The following is a 23,195-nucleotide window of genomic DNA, read 5'->3' as shown; positions in this document are numbered from 1 at the left end:
ATAACACAAAAGTTGATTGATAATGTGTGTATGTTGCAGGTGGCCAAGGCGGTGTCCCACTCCCTGAATAACTGCGTGAACTGCCTGCCGGGCCAGAAGGACGTGGACCTGGCCCTGAAGAGCATCGGAGAGGCCAGCAAGAAGCTGCTGCTGGAAACTGTGAGTGAGGGCGAGAAATACCCAAACAACTCTGTCCACAGCTGCGTTTTAAGACACATTACATGAGGTTATACTTTTTAAAATGACCAATATAACATTGAATCTCTCATCAAAACAATAACGAAACAACATTTTTGTGACACTACATAGAAACTGCAACCGAAGACTCAAATTTCACATTAATAACAATACATTTAGGTTAGTGTTATAATATTTTATACTAGTTATAAAACAAGGCACACTAGTTGTAAAATCATTTAAAATCAGTATTCCGTCTCGATGTTGACTTTCATATCGTAAGTAGCCGTGAAATAAGCGGGATAAAGTGAAACCCAGGCAGTCATTATCGCAAAATAACCCCCTTCAGAGTGATCATCCGAATGATCCTGTCAGGGGGGTTGTTTTATAACGTCCGTCTCGCTCTACAACAAAGTACTTCTTAATGACATTTACATGCTAATGAGATTATCCCCGTTTCCATTTTTACTGGAAACAACTCAATGCTGATTGGCAGGTAATTAGTATTTCACTCATGTAATATCCGAGCACAACAGCATCCTTTTCTCGTCCTTTTTTTTTCCTGCAGATCCCCCCGTCCTCCAAGTCGTTCCAGGAGGCCCAGTGCGAGCTGAACCAGACGGCGGCCGGCCTGAACCAGTCGGCCGGGGAGGTGGTCCACGCCTCGCGGGGCTCCAGCCGCCAGCTCGCCGTGGCGTCCGGGAAGTTCAGCGAGGACTTTGACGACTTCCTGGACGCCGGTATCGAGATGGCTGGACACACCCCGGTACGTCCTATAACACTCCTTTATTTTTATTATTATATTTTTTTTGAGTGGGGGACTTCACGGTAAAATTTATTTTCCATCCCTTGGAACCAATTTTAGAACTACGAACATTTTGCCGTTACATTCAGAAGCTGTTGCTGCAAGGGACACGTTTTTTTTTCACATTGTGGATGAAATTACAGAAAGTTTTAATTGAGTCTACATTTTTTATTTTTTTCACCCTTTACACACCCACGAAAAAATGTGTTTTCCTGTATAAACCAAATATAATGAAGTTAATGCTAATGATCTTGAAGCAGTCGAGCTACCTCCCTAGAGATGCTCCCTCCAACTCCGTCGAAATAAACTCAAATTAGGGCGCAGCGAGCGTAACTCCACGCAGAACATAACTTTGTAAAACTGTTGCTTGATGACTGAATCTCCACTAGAAAAAGGACGACCAGATCCAGGTCATTGGCAACCTGAAGAACATCTCCATGGCGTCCAGCAAGCTGCTGCTCGCCGCCAAATCCCTCTCTGTCGACCCCGGAGCCGCCAACGCCAAGAACCTGCTCGCCGCCGCCGCCAGGTACTCCCGCCGGGGCGAACGCAGTCATGCATGAAACGTTTTCGATGTTTTCCTTGTGCATTTTTTTATTCAAAACTGAGGAACCGCAGAGCAGAGAACAAAACTCACGGTTGGGATCGTCTCACGGTTTTGAGTCGCGGATCGGAGCCCTTTTCGGATCAGCAAAACAAAAAAGGGAAGGGGGGGGGGGGGGGGGGACGTTCAAGGTGTCAACTGTTTGAATCAAATCTTATAATATATAAAATACTCGATACTCAATACTTAATAATTGATTATTAAAGTGCAATATGAGGCACGCATGACACCTTCTTCCTTTAAACAAAATATGATTAGGTCCGCCCCCAGTAACTGAATTTAATTCCAGTACCAGTAGCCAGTATCGTTTTCAATTTTGCACGTGTATAACAGACTAAATTTCATGCAAGACGCTTCAGAATGAAGCACGTTGCAGTGGTTGTTGTGGAGAAGTCTGCATCTCTCAATACACGATTTGATTTTTGATTTTCAGCGCTAACCCCCGACCCTGTCGAGTCTTGATGTGTAAGAAAACACTCGTTCCTCAATAAGTTACTTTGAGTCCAGTCACATTAAATCTTTATAAATAATGTTTTTGTTTTTTTTGGTAGTGGGATGGTTATAAACAAAAACATTTCATACCATTTCATGGATAAAGGGAATGCTTGGGGAGCCGTAAGTTCATCTGCTTTCAGCACACCGCAAGTGTCTCTCCTCCTCCTCCTCCTACTTCTCCGCTGCGTCCGTGTGCTGTCTTGTCTGTCGTCTTTTCACTGCAACCCTGCATCCCGCTTTATGGAATTATTACTTTCAAAAAGTAACAGCGGCGGTAAAGCGGTATTTCACTGCGATGGTTACATTTCCACGAGGGTATACGGTGCTGGTCCTGCAGCACCTTGGCATCCCACAGGAACACGAGACCTTCACACCACATGAGTCTTCACCAGTCCACAAACAAAAACCAAACCGATGATCTGCGCCACCGGGGAGGAGGACAAAATCACCTTAACTCCGAGAGACTTTCTGCCCGATTCGAATTGAAAGGTTTGATCGGGCTGATGGTCAAATAATGAAATTAGGGAAATTGTTGATCGGGCTGATGGTCAAATAAGGAAATTAGGGAAATTGTTGATCCCCGGTCCCGGTGACGCTCCCTTCTTCTCGTGACAGCTTTTTTACCATCTCGCAGGAGTCAGTCCTCGTCGGTTAAAAGGGTGTACGTGTGCTATGGTGGATCTCTGTTGACACCAACTTCTCACGGTTCTCCTGCTTTTTCAGGATTCTCTCTCAATATTTTGGTCAAGTTACAACGTTGGTAGAGGTGTTCAAACGGCAAATGATTTAAACTTAGGTTTATTGACTTATTGCAAAAACAACACAAACAAAAATACATGTGTATGTAGGCTCTTTAAAACACATAATTGGATAGGGCCTATTTACTTCATAAGTATGTGCGTATTGACATATTATTTCATTTATTTACTTAAACTTGTTAACTACATAAATAGACCGCAGATATTCACTCTATTTCACAGTTCAATTCAGGAACTTTTTTTTTTTTTTCTGCTTTTTAGTAACAAATGTTCAGTATCATTTATGAAATTATGATTTTTGAATTATGGTACTTTTTAAAGTTCGGCACAAGCCACCAGCACAGTGGTAGACTGAAACGGATAGAAAAACAACACAAACGAGAAGGAACGGACAACAGACCCCTCAGTGGCAGATGAAGTGCAGTTTCTCTCCACAGTCCCGACTCTCCCACTCTCCCTGCTTGCTCACCGCTCCGCACAAGCTGGTCGGGTGCGGACAGCGGTCCCCGTCTCCCGCCTGCCCCCACGCCCGGTGCTCCAGCTCGTCGCCGTTCACCCACATCCACCGGTCCCCCAGGTAGCGCAGGCCAGTCCACGCCCTCTGGGTGATCCCCGCCGGACCGAGCTCTCTCTGGGCCAGGGTCACCTCGGTCTGGGATAGCAGGCTGGCGAGGTCCTCGTGATGCTCCCTGCAGTGCTCCATGGCCTCCTCCCAGGTCTTCATCACCTTCACCACAGTAAGGCGCAGGCAGAAAAAGGGTCGTAAAGAATTTTGATGAGCGTCGTGCCATCCCGTCTGCGGCTCAGGATGGAAGCCCGCCGTGAGTTCTGGCATGGCGTTGGAAGAGTCAGGTTGGCCCGGCTCCCAGTTGAGGTAGGACGCGGGTCCGCCTCCAGACCACTTCCAGACCTCTAGGTCCGGGACTTCTCTGTACAGGCCGATCCAGGTTAATTGATTGCCTTTTTGTCCTTCCTCCGCCTCCCTTTTCATTTTCAACTCGTCTTCGGGGCCGGAGACGGGGGCCAGGTCGGTGAAATGCTCCCTGCAGTAGCTTTGAGCAGCGAACCAGCTCTTACTCCCCGAGACGTAGACGTACTTTCCGGCGCGGGCCGTCCCGCCGGCCGAGAGCAGCACCAGGAAGAGCCGGAAAAGGACGACCAGATGGATGGATCTGGCCATGGCCGGCTTTTAAGATGAGAGGCAGAGAAGAATTGGAAGGAGAAAAAGCGTGGTTTGAGGAGTGGTTTTAAATAGCACCTAGCGGTTTTGCATGCCCCTGTTATCAAGCATAACCCATTAGGTTTTCCCTCTCACGTCAACTTAGAGAAGATGCTCCTTCCACCCGTGACTCGGAACACGCAAATTACAAACCAAATCCTTCAACAAGGTTCTAAAGCAACACTGGACTCTTCGGTGTCTCTGGGATCGTTTCTCTTTGTTTTCCTCTCAGTGATTACAGGGGAATTCCATTGTGGAACTGATTCTGATTCTGCCGTGAAGATGCCGGGGTCCCGTGTCCGCTCCTGTGAAAGTCTTCATGCGCAATTATCCTTTGGTTTAATCATGGATCTCCTTACAAATGGAAATCTTCCTCTGTGAATTAAAAATGAAATAAATTAAGAAAGTAAACACTGATCCTTGAATGCTTTTTAAAAGGGATGTAGGACAACTTGTTGTTTTGAACTCTGTCAGATTAAAAAATACAAGGTCTTAATGAAAACTGCTGCTGTTTGGGTTTCCACTCGAGTCCATTCGAGGCACAGAGTCCATTCGAGGCACAAACACGATGGGCCAATGTCCAAAGACGATGATTGTAAATTTTAAAAAGTCCCCAAAAACAAACCTTAATGTCCAGGCCAAAGTCAAGTTGTGAGCTAGTGCAGTTTAATGGATCACGATGCTTGGATTACATTTATGCAAAGAAAAAAGTATTTAAATACATGGAAATGGGGTGTGTGTGTGTGTGTGTGTGTGTGTGTGTGTGTGTGTGTGTGTGTGTGTGTGTGTGCGTGTGCGTGCGTGTGCGTGCGCCCTCAGGGCGGTGACCGACAGCATCAACCAGCTGATCACGCTGTGCACGCAGCAGGCGCCCGGGCAGAAGGAGTGCGACAACGCCCTGAGGGAGCTGGAGGTAAACACAGCCTCATGGTTGCTTAGCAACAGCGGGGGATGGTAGCTCAGGAGGTAGAGCTGGTCGTCTAGGGATCTAAAGGTTGCTGGTTCGATCCCAGGCTCCTCCTGCTAGCATGCTGTAGTGTCCTTGAGCAAGACACTTAACCCCTCATTGCTCCCGATGGCTGCGTCCATCGGTGTTTGAATAATTGTAAGTCGCTTTGGATAAAAGCGTCTGCTAAATGTAATGTAATGAACAGCTAACCTAGTTTTACTCTAGAGTAATGACAATGTACAGTATCAGGGGGATGACGGCTAGATTTAAAGCAAATAAATATATAAAAATATGTATTCAGATTGTGAATTGGTACAGAGGTTTATTGTTTGTTATAAAAATCTTAGTAAATTGTTTATTGCCAGAACAATTTTTGTTTTCTAGGTTTGTTCATTTCATTTAGTTTATTTTTAGGTTTATTATTATTATTTATTTGTTATTTTATTATTTTATTTTTGCCTTTTATTTTGCGCTTAAGTATCTATCTGTATATATTTATATATAAATATTTATATGTTTGTATGTATGTATGTATCTATCCCTATCTAACCATCCGTCCATCCATCAGGCTGTCAGGGGAATGCTGGACAACCCAAATGAGCCCGTCAGCGACCTCTCCTACTTTGACTGCATCGAGAGTGTGATGGAGAACTCCAAGGTGAATCCATTTTTATTTTTACTATGTATGGACACTAAAATCTTGAGAGCATTTAGATTGGGTTTTGGTGTCTGTGTACATATCTTAACACAGTGGTTCTCTGCTTCCCAGGTTCTGGGGGAGTCCATGGCGGGCATTTCCCAGAACTGTAAGACCGGAGACGTGGCGGCGTTCGGAGAGTGTGTGGGAGTGGCTTCCAAAGCTCTGTGCGGCCTCACGGAGGCTGCGGGACAGGTAAAGCAGTGATTAATTTGCATTTAAACTGGCTTTACACCGAATCCAAAAAAAAGATCCGATAACCCCAGCCCTCAAGTGGCCACCATTGGTAGTGCATGTCTGGATTTCACGTTAAATATGTCGGCGAAAACGGACATTAACATCAACTGGACACAAACTACTTTCCAAGAAATACAGTTTAAAACTTCCTTTAGTGTGTGTGTGTGTGTGTGTGTGTGTGTGTGTGTGTGTGTGTGTGTGTGTGTGTGTGTGTGTGTGTGTGTGTGTGTGTGTGTGTGTGTGTGTGTGTGTGGTGTGTGTCGGAGGGATACACAAAACGTAAAAACGGACAATGCATGGGCAGTAATGATGGCATGTCCTTCATATTTTTTGGTTTCTGCAGTCCTCCTACCTGGTGGGTGTGTCAGACCCCAACAGCCAGGCGGGGCACCAGGGGCTGGTGGACCCCATCCAGTTTGCTAAAGCTAACCAGGCCATTCAGATGGCCTGTCAGAACCTGGTGGACCCCAACAGCAGCCCCTCCCAGGTACACACTAATAAATAGTTGTTGTTTTTTCCAGTAAAAGTGCACATTGATTCGATTTTTAGGATTTTTTTTTTTTTTTATACAGCTGATGAATCCTTATCCAAAGCTGGGTTGTGAGGCCATTTTGAGTGCACCGCAAGCATATATGTCCTTAAAAATGTAACAATAATTTTATGTCTACTGTATTTCTGAACCAGCTTTGACTTTGAAACGCTATCTTCAACTGTGGCATTTGCTCTGGTGTTTTCGTCTTGGCCTCCCCCAGAATAAGATCTAAAACCCTCATCTACTAAACAAGCCCTGAACTCGTATTGCAACAAGGGCTTGTATAATGTATATGAAGAAAACATTTAACCATAGCAAAGCACAAATTGCAGTTCGGGAACAGAAATGATCGATAGGAGAGGATCTGAGCTGCACTAGGCCATGTTTATCCGTGTCTGCTCTTGATAAGTCCAAACCCAGCTTTACCCACCTTTGAAAGGGAGAATTATTCATTCATTTGAAATGAATCTGCTCCAGGTTCTCTCAGCTGCCACCATTGTGGCCAAGCACACCTCCGCCCTGTGCAACGCCTGCCGCCTGGCGTCCTCCAAGGCGGCGAACCCCGTGGCCAAGCGCCACTTCGTCCAGTCGGCCAAAGAGGTGGCCAACAGCACCGCCAACCTGGTGAAGACCATAAAGGTAAGAGTCGGACCCCGGTCTGGATTGTGGTTTTTACAGCTCTGCCCTAAAACTAGGGCAGTAAAACTCTTCCTGCCAAAATGTCATTATAACTTTATAATAGGATATAGTCCTGGGATCACAGAATGCACCGCTGTGACGTAGGAAACCACTACATTCTTGGTTCATCCCTCTCACTCCTTCTCTCCCTCTACCTCCTTCCCTCTCTCTTTCTCTCTCTCTCCAGGCTTTGGACGGAGACTTCTCAGACGAGAACAGGAACAAGTGTCGCGTCGCCACGGCGCCCCTCATCGGTGCCGTGGAGAACCTGACGACGTTCGCCTCCAACCCAGAGTTCGCCAGCGTCCCTGCCCAGATCAGCTACGAGGTAGATGCCCCGCACCCACGCCCGTGTTTTTATGTTTTTTAGCATTAATGTATTTCTGATTAAAAAAAGAAAAATGGTAATGGCCGTGGTCATAGAGTGGAGAAGTAGCCTGAGTTACGTTGTCTGGCAAGGTTTCTGGAAGTAAAAAAGGACATTGAGTTGTCCTCATGGACATCGCAACGTTCGCACATCGCACATTGCCAGGATGCTGTCCACCCGGATTCTAAACGATATCGTCGTCAGTGTTGTTGTCGAGTCTTTAATCTCGAAATCGGCCCTTTTCCTCGGCGCAGGGCTCCGCCGCTCAGGAGCCGATCCTCCACTCGGCTCGCTCCATGCTGGACAGCTCCACCCACCTGCTGAAGACGGCGCGCTCGCTGGTGATCAACCCCAAGGACCCGCCCACGTGGTCCGTGCTGGCGGGACACTCCCGCACCGTCTCCGACTCCATCAAGGCTCTCATCACCGCCATCAGGTCAGCCACGACGAGCGATGATCGCGTTCTGGGAGGGGAATGGGAAAACTAAAACAGCCCAAACGGAGGGGAGACATCAAGTATTTATCGCAGGATGTTGATTGAGCGAAGCTGCTAGTGGGGTTTTTTTTCTCTTTTTTTTTTTTTTTTTTTTTATCCATCCAATCTTTTCATCTAGAACTGTTTTCAATACTGAACCAATTCGGAGACTCAGTTTCTCGCCCAGACTGGTGACTTGGAAACTCCCAGTCTATGATACAAATTGGGAGTTAAGGATCTGGCCTCTGCCTGTGACGTTATTTAATCATAACCCCGCCTGCAGACAGAGTCGACATATGGGGAATGAACCGGGGCGTCCAAACGGCAGCCTCTCCGCCTTAATCTCCTTATATACAACTTTTTCCTTTTTTATTTTTTTTTATCCTCCAACTGCCTGTGGCCATGCATGGAAATAAAATGTCTAAATAGCAGGCTGCCTCTGTGCGCCTCGTCCCCCCAGAGCGTCTCCCCCGATTCAGGCCTAATTTGGAAACGGTTTGATCTCTCTATGAGGGAGCCCTGCAAGGCCCCTGCTCAGCAAGCTGTAATAAGATGAATGATTAAGTAGAAATTAAAGGAAACCCTGGAAAACATGGCTGTGCCTTTCACGAAGGTCCAGCAAATAATAATAATAATAATAATAACAATAATTGATATTATTATTATAATTATTATTAGGGGTCTAGTCCACAGAGCTGAAATCCTATTGCTTTTAATATTAATTAATTAATATTATTTTATTATTATTATTATTATTATAGTTATACTTTTTTATTATTATTATATTATACTGTATTATTATTATATTTATATTTTATTATTATTATTATTATTATATTTATTATCACATTTCTGCCTCACATTTTTTTGGTTTAAATTTTTTCATCCTTCCATTACTTTCTTTCTTGTCACCCCCCCCCCATTAATCATTTTTGGCTTTCCCTTTCATCGCTCCCATTTAATTTCTCCCTTTCCCCTCTCCCTCTCTCTCTCTCGCTCTCTCCCTCTCTCTCTCTGTCCCTCTCTCTCTCAGGGACAAGGCTCCTGGCCAGCGTGAGTGCGACTCATCCATCGATTACATCAACAGATGCATCAGGGACATAGAACAGGCGTCGCTGGCCGCCGTCAGCCAGAACCTGCCCAGCAGGGACGACATCTCCCTGGAGGTACCACAACCAGAGAAAATACTGACATTTAACCACAAAACATTATATTTATTTTCTTATTTAATAAGACCTTTTTAGACCACTTCCTCACAGAAATATAGTGTCACACTTGTTCTTAGACCATTCCGTGTAATATTACATCCCCCATCTCCCAAACACATGTATATACATATATTTTTATTTTAAATATTTTCGTCAAAACTGTTATTGATGACCTTTTGGAACTAGAAATGCCTCTTTGAGCTAGCGCCGAGAATAGCCTGGGGCTAATTGGTCATCACCCCGCCCATCGTAGTGTCTCCCACAGGTCCTGACACGACATTTGAGTTTATCTGGATTTTACCGTTGTTGAGCACAAAATATACATTTATTATTCTTCCATCCTCGTCCTCCCTCTCAGGCGTTACAGGAGCAGCTGACGTCGGCGGCCCAGGAAATCGGGTACCTCATCAACCCAGTTTCCACGGCCGCCAGAGGCGAGGCCGCCCAACTAGGACACAAGGTACACAGTGCATTACTCTAAATTTAGGGTCACTAAGGGTTTACTAAGTGATACTTATTTAGATAGATAGATAGATACTTTATCCATCCCCAGATGTTTAAAAGTAGGTTAAAAAAAAAAAAAAAAAGGTAAAAAAAAATAGAAGATTGATCTAAAATGGCAATGGTAGTAGTAAATGGCGATATACAAAAAAAATAATAATAATTGGCTGAAAAGTTAGAAATATACTGTACAATAACCTCAATGTTAACTGGAAGATGGAACATTTTAAAAATATACAATAAATCTAATAAAAATCAGTAAATATAAACCCCAAAAATACCACAAAAACAATACAATAATACCTGTTGTTGTTTTTGTGGTATTTTTATACAATAACCTAAAGATTTGGCAATATGCAATACACCTAAAAAGTGTACTAGAAGATAGAAGGCATTTCATTTTATTTTGATATTAACTTCAATTTTGATTTAGGTTTAATAGGCAGGGCACAATCGGTGTAAGTCTATTTTTCCTTCACTGTAGCCTCTGCATGTTGAGTGAAGGGCGATGGAGCCAAAGTATTCCAGGTCAACTGTGTCTCCTTTATTAATCTCTTATCTCTTATCTCTCTATCTCTTTTTTTTTTTTTTTTTTTTTCTTTCCCCAAACCTTCGACCCCTGTGTTGTGCGGGCGTGCGTGCACGGCGCGTCAGGTGACCCAGCTGGCCGGCTACTTCGAGCCGCTGGTGGTGGCCTCTGTGGGGGTGGCGTCCAAGCTGAAGGACCACCAGCAGCAGATGATCTTCCTGGACCAGACCAAGACGATGGCCGAGTCGGCCCTGCAGATGCTCTACGCCGCCAAGGAGGGCGGAGGAAACCCCAAGGTCAGGACACAAGCCTAAATCCTGCTGCTGAGAACCAAAGGATACAGACCATTTGTCAATACAGAGGGGTTTTTTTTTGTTTTGTTGTTTTGTTTTTTTAATTAAATGGAGACCCTTCAAGAAGGTTCTGGATGTCTGGCACAATCATTTAAGCCAAGTCATCAACTGATGCATCCTTGATATTTTGGGCAGTGCTAAAACACATCTAGGCACTTTAGGGGTTCTAGGCTTGACACAAAATTGAGTTTCGACCTGTTCACAAGCACAGGTAAATAAATTGACGTAGACTGGATTTTTAGATAATTAGGAATTATTCTCCAACGAACAGCCATTTGTGGGATGACAGCTGCCTTCGGCCTCCCAGTCATAATATAATGACTATCGTAACAATAATAAAATCCTCTCTTTACGAATGAGGTCTCGTATTGTTCTTGCGGTTGCTATGGGCTGACATGTTTTTTCGCCGTTTTCCTTCCCAGGCGTTCCACACCCACGACGCCATCACCGAGGCCACCCAGCTGATGAAGGAGGCTGTGGATGACATCATGGTGACTCTGAACGAGGCCGCCAGCGAAGTGGGCATGGTGGGCGGCATGGTGGACTCCATCGCGGAGGCCATGGGCAAAGTGAGTCAGTTTTACTAAGTTTATTAAAGAGTAAACAAACCCCCCCCCCCGTCAGACCTCAGGGGCAGCGCCATCCACAGGTTGACTACAGGCTAATCAAGTCGATTGGCTCATATTATTGCTATATTTTGGTATGATAAGGGACACCACCCGGCGCTATTTGGGGCCAGGGTTCTTTCCCTTCCATGGAGGACATTTGCTTGGCGAGGGAGTTGGTGATCAAAAAGCTTTTTGGTGGAACCTGCGTCCCCTGGTCTCTAATTAAGAGGACACGTGGCGAACTGGATGGCTTTTTTAAAATGTATTATTATTATTTTTTGACTAGAATATAGTGGAAGCAAACATAATTGACAGAAAAGCTCATTTGGGTTTAGGCATTTTTGGCCAAAAACGTATTAACGGAGCGGGGGAAAAGTGACCCTGTGTCGAGGACTGATTCAAATCAATTTTGGATTTGGATTTTTTTTGGACTCTCTTTGCAATTAACACACAAACCGTGAAAATATGACACAATGCCTCTGATCTCAAGTACATCCAGAGAATTGCATCACCGGATTATTCAGCCACCCTTTTTGGTTTTGTGGAAGTTCCTCAAATGTGCTTGACACCAGTGTGTTCTGCAGTGTCCCTTTGTTAAACTCTGTTGTACAACTGGTGATATCTTTGGGGAGCATGTCATTTCATGCGGATCCCATTAAATTGAATCCCTGGTGTAACTAAAAGGGCGGCAGTGCATGTCGTCGCAAGTGGAATTAACTCAGTGTTTGTGCAGAAGATTACGGCTGTTTACACAAGTTGATGGATTTTTATTTAGATATTTTTTGTGTACATTTTGTCCTTAGCTGGATGAGGGGACGCCACCCGATCTGGACGGCTCCTTCGTGGATTATCAGACCAGTATGGTGAAATACTCCAAGGCCATTGCGGTCACCGCTCAAGAAATGGTAAAAAAAAGAGTGTGTATGTGTGTGTGTGTGTGTGTGTGTGTGTGTGTGCGTGTGCGCGTGCGCGTACGTGTTGACACCGTTTAGATTTGTACTTTATAGGGTTAGGGTTAGGGTTTTTGTTGTGTTTTTTCATATAAAAGTCACACTTTGGGGATAAAAGGCCTTTGAAAAATGCTAAATTGCTTATGAACTTGGCTAAAAAACGTATTTGTCACATAGAAATTTAAACGGTACTTGTCAAAGTAGATATTTTCACAATATTTGTGATGGCAGAAATTTAAACGTAGATAAAAGTTGATATTTGTCAAAGTAGAAATATAAACTTGGGTAAAATGGATATTTGACATCGTGGAAAAAACTATATTTGGCTAAAAACTATATTTGTCATAAATGAAATTTGACCTATATTTGTCACAGTAGAAATTTTAATTGGGCTGAAAACAACTGACAAGAATTTGACTTGTCATAGTAGAAAATAAATCCAATATTAGTCATAGTAGAAATGTGAACTTAATAAAACAGTATTTGTCATAGTAGAAATTGTATTATTGATGTATTACTTATCTCCCCCTTCCTCCCACCAAGCTTAGAAAACTACATTCTTTAAGCATGTTTCAAACGGAAAGTTTTCAGGGGCTGAAATACGAGAGTTAAAAATCAAAATAAAAAATAAACATTTAGAAATGTATAAAAGTCCATTTTCTAATTTCCTACGCCTGTGTCCTTCAGATGACCAAGTCGGTGACGTGTCCGGAGGAGCTGGGCGGCCTGGCCTCGCAGGTCACTGGGGACTACGGACAGCTCGCCCGGCAGGGACGCATGGCCGCCCACACCGCAGAGCCAGAGGAGGTAAACATGGTGGTCCCGGGTGGTCCCTAGAACCACGCTGCGATGTCCTAATTTCCCAAAGCACGAAATACAAACATTACTTTTTATTATTTATTTATTTGTTTGTTTGTTTGTTTGTTTGTTTGTTTGTTTGTTCATTTATTCAATTCAAACTTTATTTATTTATTAATTTATTTGGTGGGGTTTTTTTACTCCATCATCATATTCAGATTACAGCTGTCACAATTACCACATGATTTTCCATCCAAATTTGAGGGCAATTCTCAGCCAATGTTAGAATTTAGCTCAATATTAAAATGAGAGCTTCCATATAGGTGAGATTCCAGTTGGCTTGAGGAGAACTGTCTACCGGGATTTTTATGTTCAAATGTTCAATGTCAATAGATAGATCTTCTGTTATAGGCAGACATGTATTCTTATATTATGATATTGGCATGAAATTAACCAAAGATACAATTAAAATAGATGGATACTGTTTTTCATCCATGGTGGGAAATTGCAGGGTCACAGCAGAAAAAAAATAGGCAATAATATTAATAAAGTTATAAGAATAAAAATGGAAAAAGGAAATTGGCAATATGCAGTAAACCTTAAATTTAGCTAGAAAATTGGCAATATACAAATGATCAAAAAATCAACTATAAGGTTGAAAGAAAAAGAAAATTCAGCTTTATCTGATTCAAACCCACGTATATAATACTTTTATACTTGTAATTCTCTCAAAACCTATTTAGGTTGGTTTCAAACCATATAAATCAATGTTCACTTGCTTATGTATATTTGTATTCTTTCCATCGTGGTGTTTTTGTTTTCCAGATCGGTTTCCAGATCAAGACGCGTGTGCAGGACCTGGGCCACGGCTGCATCTTCCTGGTGCAGAAGGCCGGGGCGCTGCAGGTTTCGCCCTTGGACAGCTTCACCAAGAGGGAGCTGATCGAGTGCGCACGGACCGTCACAGAGAAGGTGCCGCAGCCGACACCGCCAGCCGCCTAGATCTTAAATATATTAAGTCTGTAATTATATCGTATGTGTGATACCGTAGATGACGTAGTTGCATTTAAATTAAAGGCATTCATTTTCATTCGTCTGACCGCGTCTGAAGTTAAACTAAATTAATTGAAATTGGCAAAAAATTAACTCTGTCGTCTACCATCCATGAGTCTGTCATTCTCATCAGTGCCACATGGAACCATTTTTAAATCCATTAGTGATCGCTCTCCCTTTGATTTGAATGAATAATTTAGCATCTTGACGAAAGCGTGAACACTTTCTTTTCGTTTTCATTATTTCATTCATCATTTTTCATTTTCATGTCTAATGTAATATTCAATCAGATATAATGTATAATATACAGAGAAATTAATTAAAAAAAATCTAAATTTAAACAGATAATTACAATTTAAAATTCATAATTACGATAAATCCTTCAACTGTTCAACAGCTTATTTAAGTCTAACCAAGTCGTGAAGTTCGATAAAGTTATAAAATTCAATCCAAAGTGAATGTAAACTCTGTTCTTATCTCCATTTTACATTACATTACATTACATTACATTTCATTTAGCAGACGCTTTTATCCAAAGCGACTTACAATTGTTCAAACACTGACGGACGCAGCCATCAGGAGCAATTAGGGGTTAAGTGTCTTGCTCAAGGACACTACAGCATGCTAGCAAGAGGAGCCTGGGATCCAACCAGCAACCTTTGGATCACTAGACGACCAGCTCTACCGCCTGAGCTACCATCCCCATATTAGTATTGAATGTATTATAATTTAGATCAACGTGTCTCTCGCAGGTGTCCCTGGTGCTGTCGGCCCTGCAGGCTGGGAACAAGGGCACCCAGGCCTGCATCACCGCGGCCAGCGCCGTGTCCGGGATCATCGCCGACCTGGACACCACCATCATGTTCGCCTCGGCTGGAACGCTCAACGCAGAGGACGACGAGTCCTTCGCAGACCACCGGTGAGAGTCTGCTGTTAATCCACTTACTATTATCATCGTTACTGTGTTTTTAATAGCGCTACAGTATTCCCCCAGACTGTATGGGCTGCATGTGACACTGCTGAGTGACATACATTCCCAAAAGTAAAACCTATTCTTAAAGTAAATCGTTCTCATCCTGACAGGATACCATATTAGCTGGTGAACAGGGAGGTAGAAATATTTGTATAAAAAAATACTCGTAATAATAATAATACAAACAACGCTTTTAACAATGATAGTGCTCATGAAACTAAAAGGACCATATACTGGTGTCAAATTCAGGTTCAGGCATTTTCCTCAGCTCCCGGTGGTTCTGCTCTTGTTAGCATCCATGTAAAAGATCAGTGGCTCCATCCCCAAATAATCTCACTTCAGCATGGACAAGCTTTGAACCTGGAGATAAAAGAGGCTTCAAAGTGATACGATCATTGGTTCGACGGCCATTTAAAAACGGCTTCTCACTCCTTCAAAGGTAAAACATCCGGGTGGTAAGGTAGACAAAAGGTTTTATATTGATGTGACTTCTCATTTCAACTTATTTGGTCTTTCCCTTCCACTCTCTACGCCTATTCTGCCATTCTTTCCGCTCCCTTTTCCACCCAACGCTGCAGGGAGAACATTTTGAAAACGGCCAAAGCTCTTGTGGAGGACACGAAGATGCTGGTGTCTGGCGCCGCGTCCGGTCAGGACAAGCTGGCGCAGGCGGCGCATTCGTCTGCCAAAACCATCACCCAGCTCACAGACGTGGTCAAGCTGGGAGCCGCCAGCATTGGCTCAGACGACCCCGAAACACAGGTAACCTGCCCACTTTGACCCCGAAACACAGGTAACCTGCTCACTATGACCCTAAAACACAGGTAACCTGCCCACTATGACCCCGAAACACAGGTAACCTGCTCACTATGACCCCGAAACACAGGTAACCTGCCAACTCTGACCCCGAAACACAGGTAACCTGCTCACTATGACCCTAAAACACAGGTAACCTGCCCACTATGACCCCGAAACACAGGTAACCTGCTCACTATGACCCCGAAACACAGGTAACCTGCCAACTCTGACCCCGAAACACAGGTAACCTGCCCACTATGACCCCGAAACACAGGTAACCTGCCCACTATGACCCAGGAACGCAGGTAGCCTGCCCACTATGACACGAAACGCAGGTAGCCTGCTCACTATGACTCCGAAACACCAGTAGCCTGCCCACTATGACCCCAAAACACAGGCAACCCGCCCACTATGACCCAGGAACGCAGGAAGCCTGCCCACTATGACTCCGAAACGCAGGTAGCCTGCCCACTATGACTCCGAAACACCGGTAGCCTGCCCACTATGACCCAGGAACGCAGGAAGCCTGCCCACTATGACTCCCAAACACAGGTAGCCTGCCCACTATGACCCCAAAACATAGGTAACTCACCCACTATGACCCAGGAACACAGGTAGCCTGCCCACTATGGCCCCAAAACATAGGTAACTCCCCCACTATGACTCCGAAACACCGGTAGCCTGCCCACTATGACTCCGAAACACAGGTAGCTTGACCACTATGACCCCAAAACACAGGTAGCCTGCCCACTATGACCCTGAAACACAGGTAGCCTGCCCACTATGACCCTGAAACACAGGTAGCCTGCCCACTATGACCCTGAAACACAGGTAGCCTGCCCACTATGACCCCAAAACACAGGTAACCTGCCCACTATGACTCCAAAACACCGGTAGCCTGCCCACTATGACTCCAAAACACCGGTAGCCTGCCCACTATGACTCCAAAACACAGGTAGCTTGACCACTATGACCCCAAAACACAGGTAGCCTGCCCACTATGACCCTGAAACACAGGTAGCCTGCCCACTATGACCCTGAAACACAGGTAGCCTGCCCACTATGACCCTGAAACACAGGTAGCCTGCCCACTATGACCCTGAAACACAGGTAGCCTGCCCACTATGACCCTGAAACACAGGTAGCCTGCCCACTATGACCCTGAAACACAGGTAGCCTGCCCACTATGACCCTGAAACACAGGTAGCCTGCCCACTATGACCCTGAAACACAGGTAGCCTGCCCACTATGACCCTGAAACACAGGTAGCCTGCCCACTATGACCCCAAAACACAGGTAGCCTGCCCACTATAACCCTGAAACACAGGTAGCCTGCCCACTATGACCCCAAAACATAGGTAACTCACCCACTATGACCCAGGAACGCAGGTAGCCTGCCCACTATGACCCCAAAACACAGGTAACCCGCCAACTATGACCAAGGAACGCAGGTAACCTGCCCACTATGACCCCAAAACACAGATAGCCTGCCCACTGTGACCCTGACACACAAATAGCAGAACACAGGTAACATGTCTGGGATCCAAGACACTTCATTCAGGACCCTTCCCTCTGTTTTGTGCCTTCTAATAACTTTTCATGAGCCGTCCGCTGATGACGCCCGATCTAACTGCGGTTCCTTCCTCCAGGTGGTTCTGATAAACGCCGTCAAAGACGTGGCCAAGGCCCTGGCCGAGCTCATCGGCGCCACCAAATGTGCGTCCGGCAAAGCAGCGGACGACCCCTCCATGTACCAGCTGAAGGGAGCGGCCAAGGTAAACTGGAGGCGTTCCTCAAGGAACCGTAATAGTGTCCCTTTCCCTGTTTTCTACTTTTCAAATATTGGAATAAATCGAATTGCACTGCAAGTTGCTAAAGGGTTTATGCAATTACAAAGACTGAGAAGCATCATGATACGCTGACTAGAGTTAAGAATCAGATAATGTGATTATGTACGGGCAACCGTTATTAAAGTAATATCCTTTTGAGGGCTTCATACTCGACTTCTGAGACGTACATGCCCCTTTGCAATAATACATTTAACAAAATAATGAAACAATAATTGACTGCCCTCTTTTATGGCCATGGTTAAAAATGAAAACCTAGTGAACCACTATCTATACATTGAAAACCTTGTTCAAGCACCAGTCCGGCCAGTCTTGAGTATGATATTGGTGTAAAAGTTGTGTCCTGCCTTGTGTTTTTCAGGTAATGGTGACCAATGTGACGTCCCTGCTGAAGACGGTGAAGGCCGTGGAGGACGAGGCCACGAGGGGAACCAGGGCCCTGGAGGCCACCATAGAGTGCATCAAGCAGGAGCTGACGGTGAGAAAGGGGGAACAGGCTCAGGGACGGGTGGGTGGGTGGATGGGTGGATATGTAGATAGATACTTTATTCATACCCGGAGGAAAACAGTGCGCAATAAGGTCATAGAATAAACGTCGAAAATGAAGCGACAAATCAACAATAACCAATGAAAACAAACTTCAAAATAAATAATAAGAATAGAAAATTATCCGGAAAGAAGCAATAATTATTTGACCATAAACTTGAAAAATGTACGATAAAAAATAAATAAATAATAATAAACAACAAACCTAAGTGTCCACAACTGACATTCTAATGTGCAGAATTTTGCGGTAAATTAAATACTGTCGGATGTCTCCGCTTTGTATCGCCCACTTTAAAGGGATCTGATACTGTAGATTGATTGATTGACTGGTTGTCTGACAGCGATTGGTGTTTCCAGGCACCAGGCAGCACGCTGAGAAGCTGCTAAAAAGCACTCAAAGGATTTTGCAGCAGTGCACTTACGCCTTCATGTTTGTGATTGCGCTCGTTCGACTCCATATCTAATCCTTTCACATGGTTTTAACGAAGCTCTATTCCTGCCGTTCCCTGTTAAGCCACGTCGCACCAGGCCAAACCATGTCACTGTGTGTTGTGTGCCAGCGATGGCTTTGGCTTCTTATCAGCGTCGTGGGGCTCGTTCTCCACTGTTTCCTTGAGAGTCTGAGCTTATGTAAAGAAACCGAGGAAGGTCAACAAACGTGGCCATGGCAACGGTGTCATGCCGTAGTTTGTTTTATAATAGATCTCAGTCTGATTCTATTTTGCTGTAGGGTTGTTGCTGAAGTGATAAGATAGGAAACAAGGGAGTTTTGTTTTATGAGCTACAAGGCAAGTTTATTTGTACAGTTCATTTCATGCGTGACTGCTTAACACAGGAGCACGAGAGTAATTACATATATAAAATCAAAGAGCGATAAAAGCTTAGAAATGAAAAGCTACAAACGGATAAAAATAAACACGAGATAAACTCACAGATCCCAGGTGAAAGTGTAATATCAAACAATTTACAAACAAAACCATTCCTTAAAACGCGAAGATTATGTCATGATAAACCAGCATTAAACCTTGTTTTATTATGATAATATAATTGGAGTTTATTGTCCACAGCCACCTGTAGTTACATTTTTTATTTTTGAATGTATTTTCACCATTTTGGAAAAGACTTTGAGTTTTTCCTGATAACACATATCTCTCCGACAAACAGTGTGATTTAATGTCGCCCTCAGCTGTTCCAGTCCAAGGTCGTCCCCTGCAAATCCACCACCCCCGAGGAGTTCATCCGCATGACCAAGGGCATCACCACGGCGACGGCCAAAGCAGTGGCTGCTGGGAACTCGGGCCGCCAAGAGGACATCATCCACACGGCGAACCTGAGCCGCAAGGCCATGGCCGACATGCTGACCACCTGCAAGGTTCCACCGCTCATTATGTCATGAGATGTGACTATTTATGGTTTAGGAGATGTGTGAAACTAGAGTATTATTATTAATATATTATTATTATTATTATTATATTATTTGCGTTGTTGTAGAATCAAGTGAATTCATGACCAATAATTATGTAGAAACTATCATGAGGATTATTTTGACAATTATTATTTAAGGATTGCTTGGAGTAGTTCAACACTAATAATTCAACACAAGTAATTCCAAATAAATTATATAAAAATAAAATTTAAAAAAATCGCTGAGGAATAATTGTGCTAGCTTGAAGACCCAAAACTGAAATTCAGCATAATATTTACTTATTTTTATTAAATTAATATTGCTTGGTTGCCTGTTGTTATTATTGTGATTATAATTTGATTGTTTTTTTCTTTATTATTACGTATCCCACTATAAAACGCTGAAATGAAGCACATTGTCAATCTGCATAAGAGCAGATGTTGATATGTTGTATTTCTGTTATATAAGATTATATTAATTGGTTCTCTCCATTTACAAAAGAAGAAAACACCAACGTGAGCACAACTAAATAGTACTCCATGGCAGAGGAGTTCGGGTTCGCACTGAAGTCGCACACCGAATGCCTTCAGACTCCTCCTCAACGGTCTTCAGACTCGACTCGATCTTTAGAAGCTCGCGCCGTCGCCGCCGACCGCGAGGCACGCGGCGCCGCTTCTGTGTGTCGTCGACTGTGAAGCCGCACGCGCCATTTTATTGGATAGTACGCGCTTTCGGCAAACCGCGCGTTTATGACGTCACAATGTGCGATGAGCGACGAGCGGGCGCCTGCCAGTCAGAGGAGAGACTTGGGCAGATTCAACCGGATCCGAGTCGCGTGCGGCGCTCGGGTGATGTTTGGGTCTGCGTCGAGCCGCCGTCTGCAGGTTTTTCCAGAATTAAAAAAAAAAAGTTTTATTTTTATTTATTTATTTTTTGTGCACAATGGTGGCAAAGAAATGTCTGCCGCCTAGCGCAGATGGAGAGACTTTCTGCACCAGCGTCGGGAATTATTTTTTTCTGACGGGGGCGACGAGGCGCCGGGAGATTGATACAAGTCCGGTCCGTGCAAAAGGTTCACAAAACGAGCACAAAAGCGCCAAGAGATAGCGCTCCAAAAAACGGGCATGTATTTGGGAATGAACACTGTCGAGGCTAGTCCGCTTTTTCACTCCCTGTAGTTGATCGGTTTGTTCTTATTGTTTTTTTTGTTTTTTTTACCCCATTAAAAATTATATAGTGTAGTATTTTAATCTATTCCTGTATATTGTTGTCTAAGACCGCCCGATATGCAGCAGATAGACCGCTTCTGAGGAGGCTTGAGACTTGACTCAGGCGTGTGAGCATCTCTCTTCCCTAGTAATTTGGTATGTGGGTCCAAAGGTGACTCCAGTCATGGCTCATATGAAGTGTACGTGAATGTGTTTTTATTGTTCTTCCCGCAGCAAGCGGCATTCCACCCCGAGGTCAGTGAGGAGGTGAGGAACCGAGCGCTGATGTTTGGAACCGAGTGCACCACGGGATACATCGACCTGCTGGAGCACGTGCTAATGGTAGGTCTCCATATTTATACTATTATTATTATTAGGGGTCTAGCGCCAAGTGCGGGAACCCTGTTGTTTTTGTTCCGGTTATTAATATTCTTACTGTCTGATGAAGGCTGAAGGCGCCTGGCGCTCAGGAACCGTAAAACCTACGGACACGAAATTGACATGTTCCGAAACTAGGAAACACAAAACTTATCAAACTTGGACCATAGCATGTCTGGACTGCCCCGAACACATTTTATCCAATGGACATTTGAAATTAGTGCGCCATAGTTTGGCCACGATACATTTTAAAAGTTTACAAAAAATGGCTAGGGCGGAGCCTATTTTTAATCCGCCATAACTCATCAATGCATTGTGCTGTCATTATCCGATTTGGTAGGTAGCTGCAGGGTATGACTCTGAGGCACTGTGAAATATCCAGCGACGTTTGTTCAAAATGTGTCTCCAACTTGGTACTGGTCACCCATACCAATTTCACAATGGCATCGTCTATTCGTCGGAGAAGTATGCAACGTTTTTGCAAGCGAAGCCAGCCAGCACTTGGTGCCGCGCACCGTTAACGGTGAACAACGTTCCCTTTTGTATAGGTTATTTATTTTAACACGTATGATGTCCATCTGAACGACTGTGTAGATTTGATGTTATGTTACCATGGGGACTACCGTCACAAATGACAGTTTTCAGAGTTCCCGTGGAACGCCGCATCACTTCCTGCTGTCTCTCGACCTGATACAAACTGACCCTATGCATTGTTGCCTGCAGCCATATCTAATATTATTGTTATTCACCACTGAAGGTGCCCGACGCTCAGAAACCGTAAAACCCACAAAACCTGGAACATAGGTTCGACATCCTCCGAAAAATTGGGAAACTCAAAAAGAATAAAATGGCCACTTTTTACGTTTTGTCTAATAACCACCGAGTCACTGGTCACAGAAACAAAGCTCTTGCATCCATGGATTCCTTGGATCATGGCAAGTTATTATTTTAGCTCATGCAGAAGTGTGTGTGTGTGTGTGTGTGTGTGTGTGTGTGTGTGTGTGTGTGTGTGTGTGTGTGTGTGTGTGTGTGTGTGTGTCTGTGTCTGTGTCTGTGTCTGTGTGTGTGTGTGTGTGTGTGTGTGTGTTCGGTCACACACCAGGTCCTGCAGAAGCCCACGGCGGAGCAGAAGCAGCAGCTGGCTGTTTGCTCCAAACGCGTCGCTGGTGCCGTCACCGAGCTCATCCAGTCTGCAGAGGCCATGAAAGGTAGCGTACGCACGCCAGCGTAGAGCCTCCCCAAACTCCATTCGACACGTCTCTTTGGACGAGGAACACTGGAACCAGGGAGGCATGCAAACCACACACACAGAAGTTTCCATTAGATTACCGTTTATGTATTAAAGTATCGTTTTTATTTATAGTGTCAAAAATAATTCATACAAAAACAATTCAAACATACACAGCACTATGGAAGACGAAAAAAATAAATACTCTATATATATATATATATATATATATATATATATTAGTTATCTGATGAGAAACCAGAAATGTTCTCATAATTCTGAATTTTCTTTTCACGTGGCAATGTTTCACTGTTATTAAATAGTTATGACGTTTATACATGCTCATTAAACTATGCCAAGGTGAATTGTAAAAGGTTTGAGTTGTACTGTGCGTAAAAATTGAGTACTGTGATGCCCATGCTCTCCCAATCATGTAATCCCGTTTGTTAAACCGGATCGTCACGGACAACAGCTGCTCGCGAATTCAATCCGAAATGTGAATTAACGGAACGGCCCAAGCCTCTCGGGCAGCAAGTACCAGGGCCAAACTCATTCTAATCCTGAGAACTAGAATGCAGAATGCATAGAGGGGACGTGGGACTTGGTGCATCGTTACCGGTGGGGGCACATTGCTACTTGTTCACAGTCAGAATGTCGTTATTCGACCGACTACATTTTCACCTACAAGGAATAAATCGTGGTGGTGATTGGTGCCTGAGTGTTAAAAGTCTGAACAATGAAGAAAAATGCCAAATATATAAAAAAATATACAGAATATATAAAATGTCATTCTATGCACAGGATAAGTTGAGTTAATAA

The 23,195-nt window shown here is 44.1% G+C and overlaps 1 protein-coding gene across 1 annotated transcript in view; it reads left to right on the top strand.

The window, feature by feature from the left end:
* The window catches only part of LOC307228101 (talin-2), a 95,372-nt gene that overhangs the window by 64,163 nt on the left and 8,014 nt on the right, over window positions 1–23,195 (top strand). Inside the window, exons 30-53 of the mRNA XM_079997624.1 lie at window positions 40–159; window positions 746–943; window positions 1,372–1,511; window positions 4,878–4,971; window positions 5,576–5,665; window positions 5,777–5,899; window positions 6,285–6,428; window positions 6,951–7,112; window positions 7,339–7,479; window positions 7,773–7,954; window positions 9,027–9,159; window positions 9,560–9,661; window positions 10,357–10,527; window positions 11,007–11,153; window positions 11,996–12,097; window positions 12,830–12,949; window positions 13,766–13,912; window positions 14,746–14,912; window positions 15,545–15,728; window positions 17,414–17,539; window positions 17,973–18,089; window positions 19,344–19,529; window positions 21,005–21,112; window positions 22,251–22,356. Of these exons, the coding sequence (XP_079853750.1) occupies window positions 40–159; window positions 746–943; window positions 1,372–1,511; window positions 4,878–4,971; window positions 5,576–5,665; window positions 5,777–5,899; window positions 6,285–6,428; window positions 6,951–7,112; window positions 7,339–7,479; window positions 7,773–7,954; window positions 9,027–9,159; window positions 9,560–9,661; window positions 10,357–10,527; window positions 11,007–11,153; window positions 11,996–12,097; window positions 12,830–12,949; window positions 13,766–13,912; window positions 14,746–14,912; window positions 15,545–15,728; window positions 17,414–17,539; window positions 17,973–18,089; window positions 19,344–19,529; window positions 21,005–21,112; window positions 22,251–22,356 (3,310 nt within the window). The remainder of the gene's footprint in view (window positions 1–39; window positions 160–745; window positions 944–1,371; window positions 1,512–4,877; window positions 4,972–5,575; window positions 5,666–5,776; window positions 5,900–6,284; window positions 6,429–6,950; window positions 7,113–7,338; window positions 7,480–7,772; window positions 7,955–9,026; window positions 9,160–9,559; window positions 9,662–10,356; window positions 10,528–11,006; window positions 11,154–11,995; window positions 12,098–12,829; window positions 12,950–13,765; window positions 13,913–14,745; window positions 14,913–15,544; window positions 15,729–17,413; window positions 17,540–17,972; window positions 18,090–19,343; window positions 19,530–21,004; window positions 21,113–22,250; window positions 22,357–23,195) is intronic.

The sequence above is a fragment of the Zeus faber genome (genome assembly GCF_960531495.2).
Source record: "Zeus faber genome assembly, chromosome: 3".
Lineage (NCBI taxonomy): Eukaryota > Metazoa > Chordata > Actinopteri > Zeiformes > Zeidae > Zeus > Zeus faber.
This window is presented reverse-complemented; position numbering and strand designations above follow the sequence as displayed.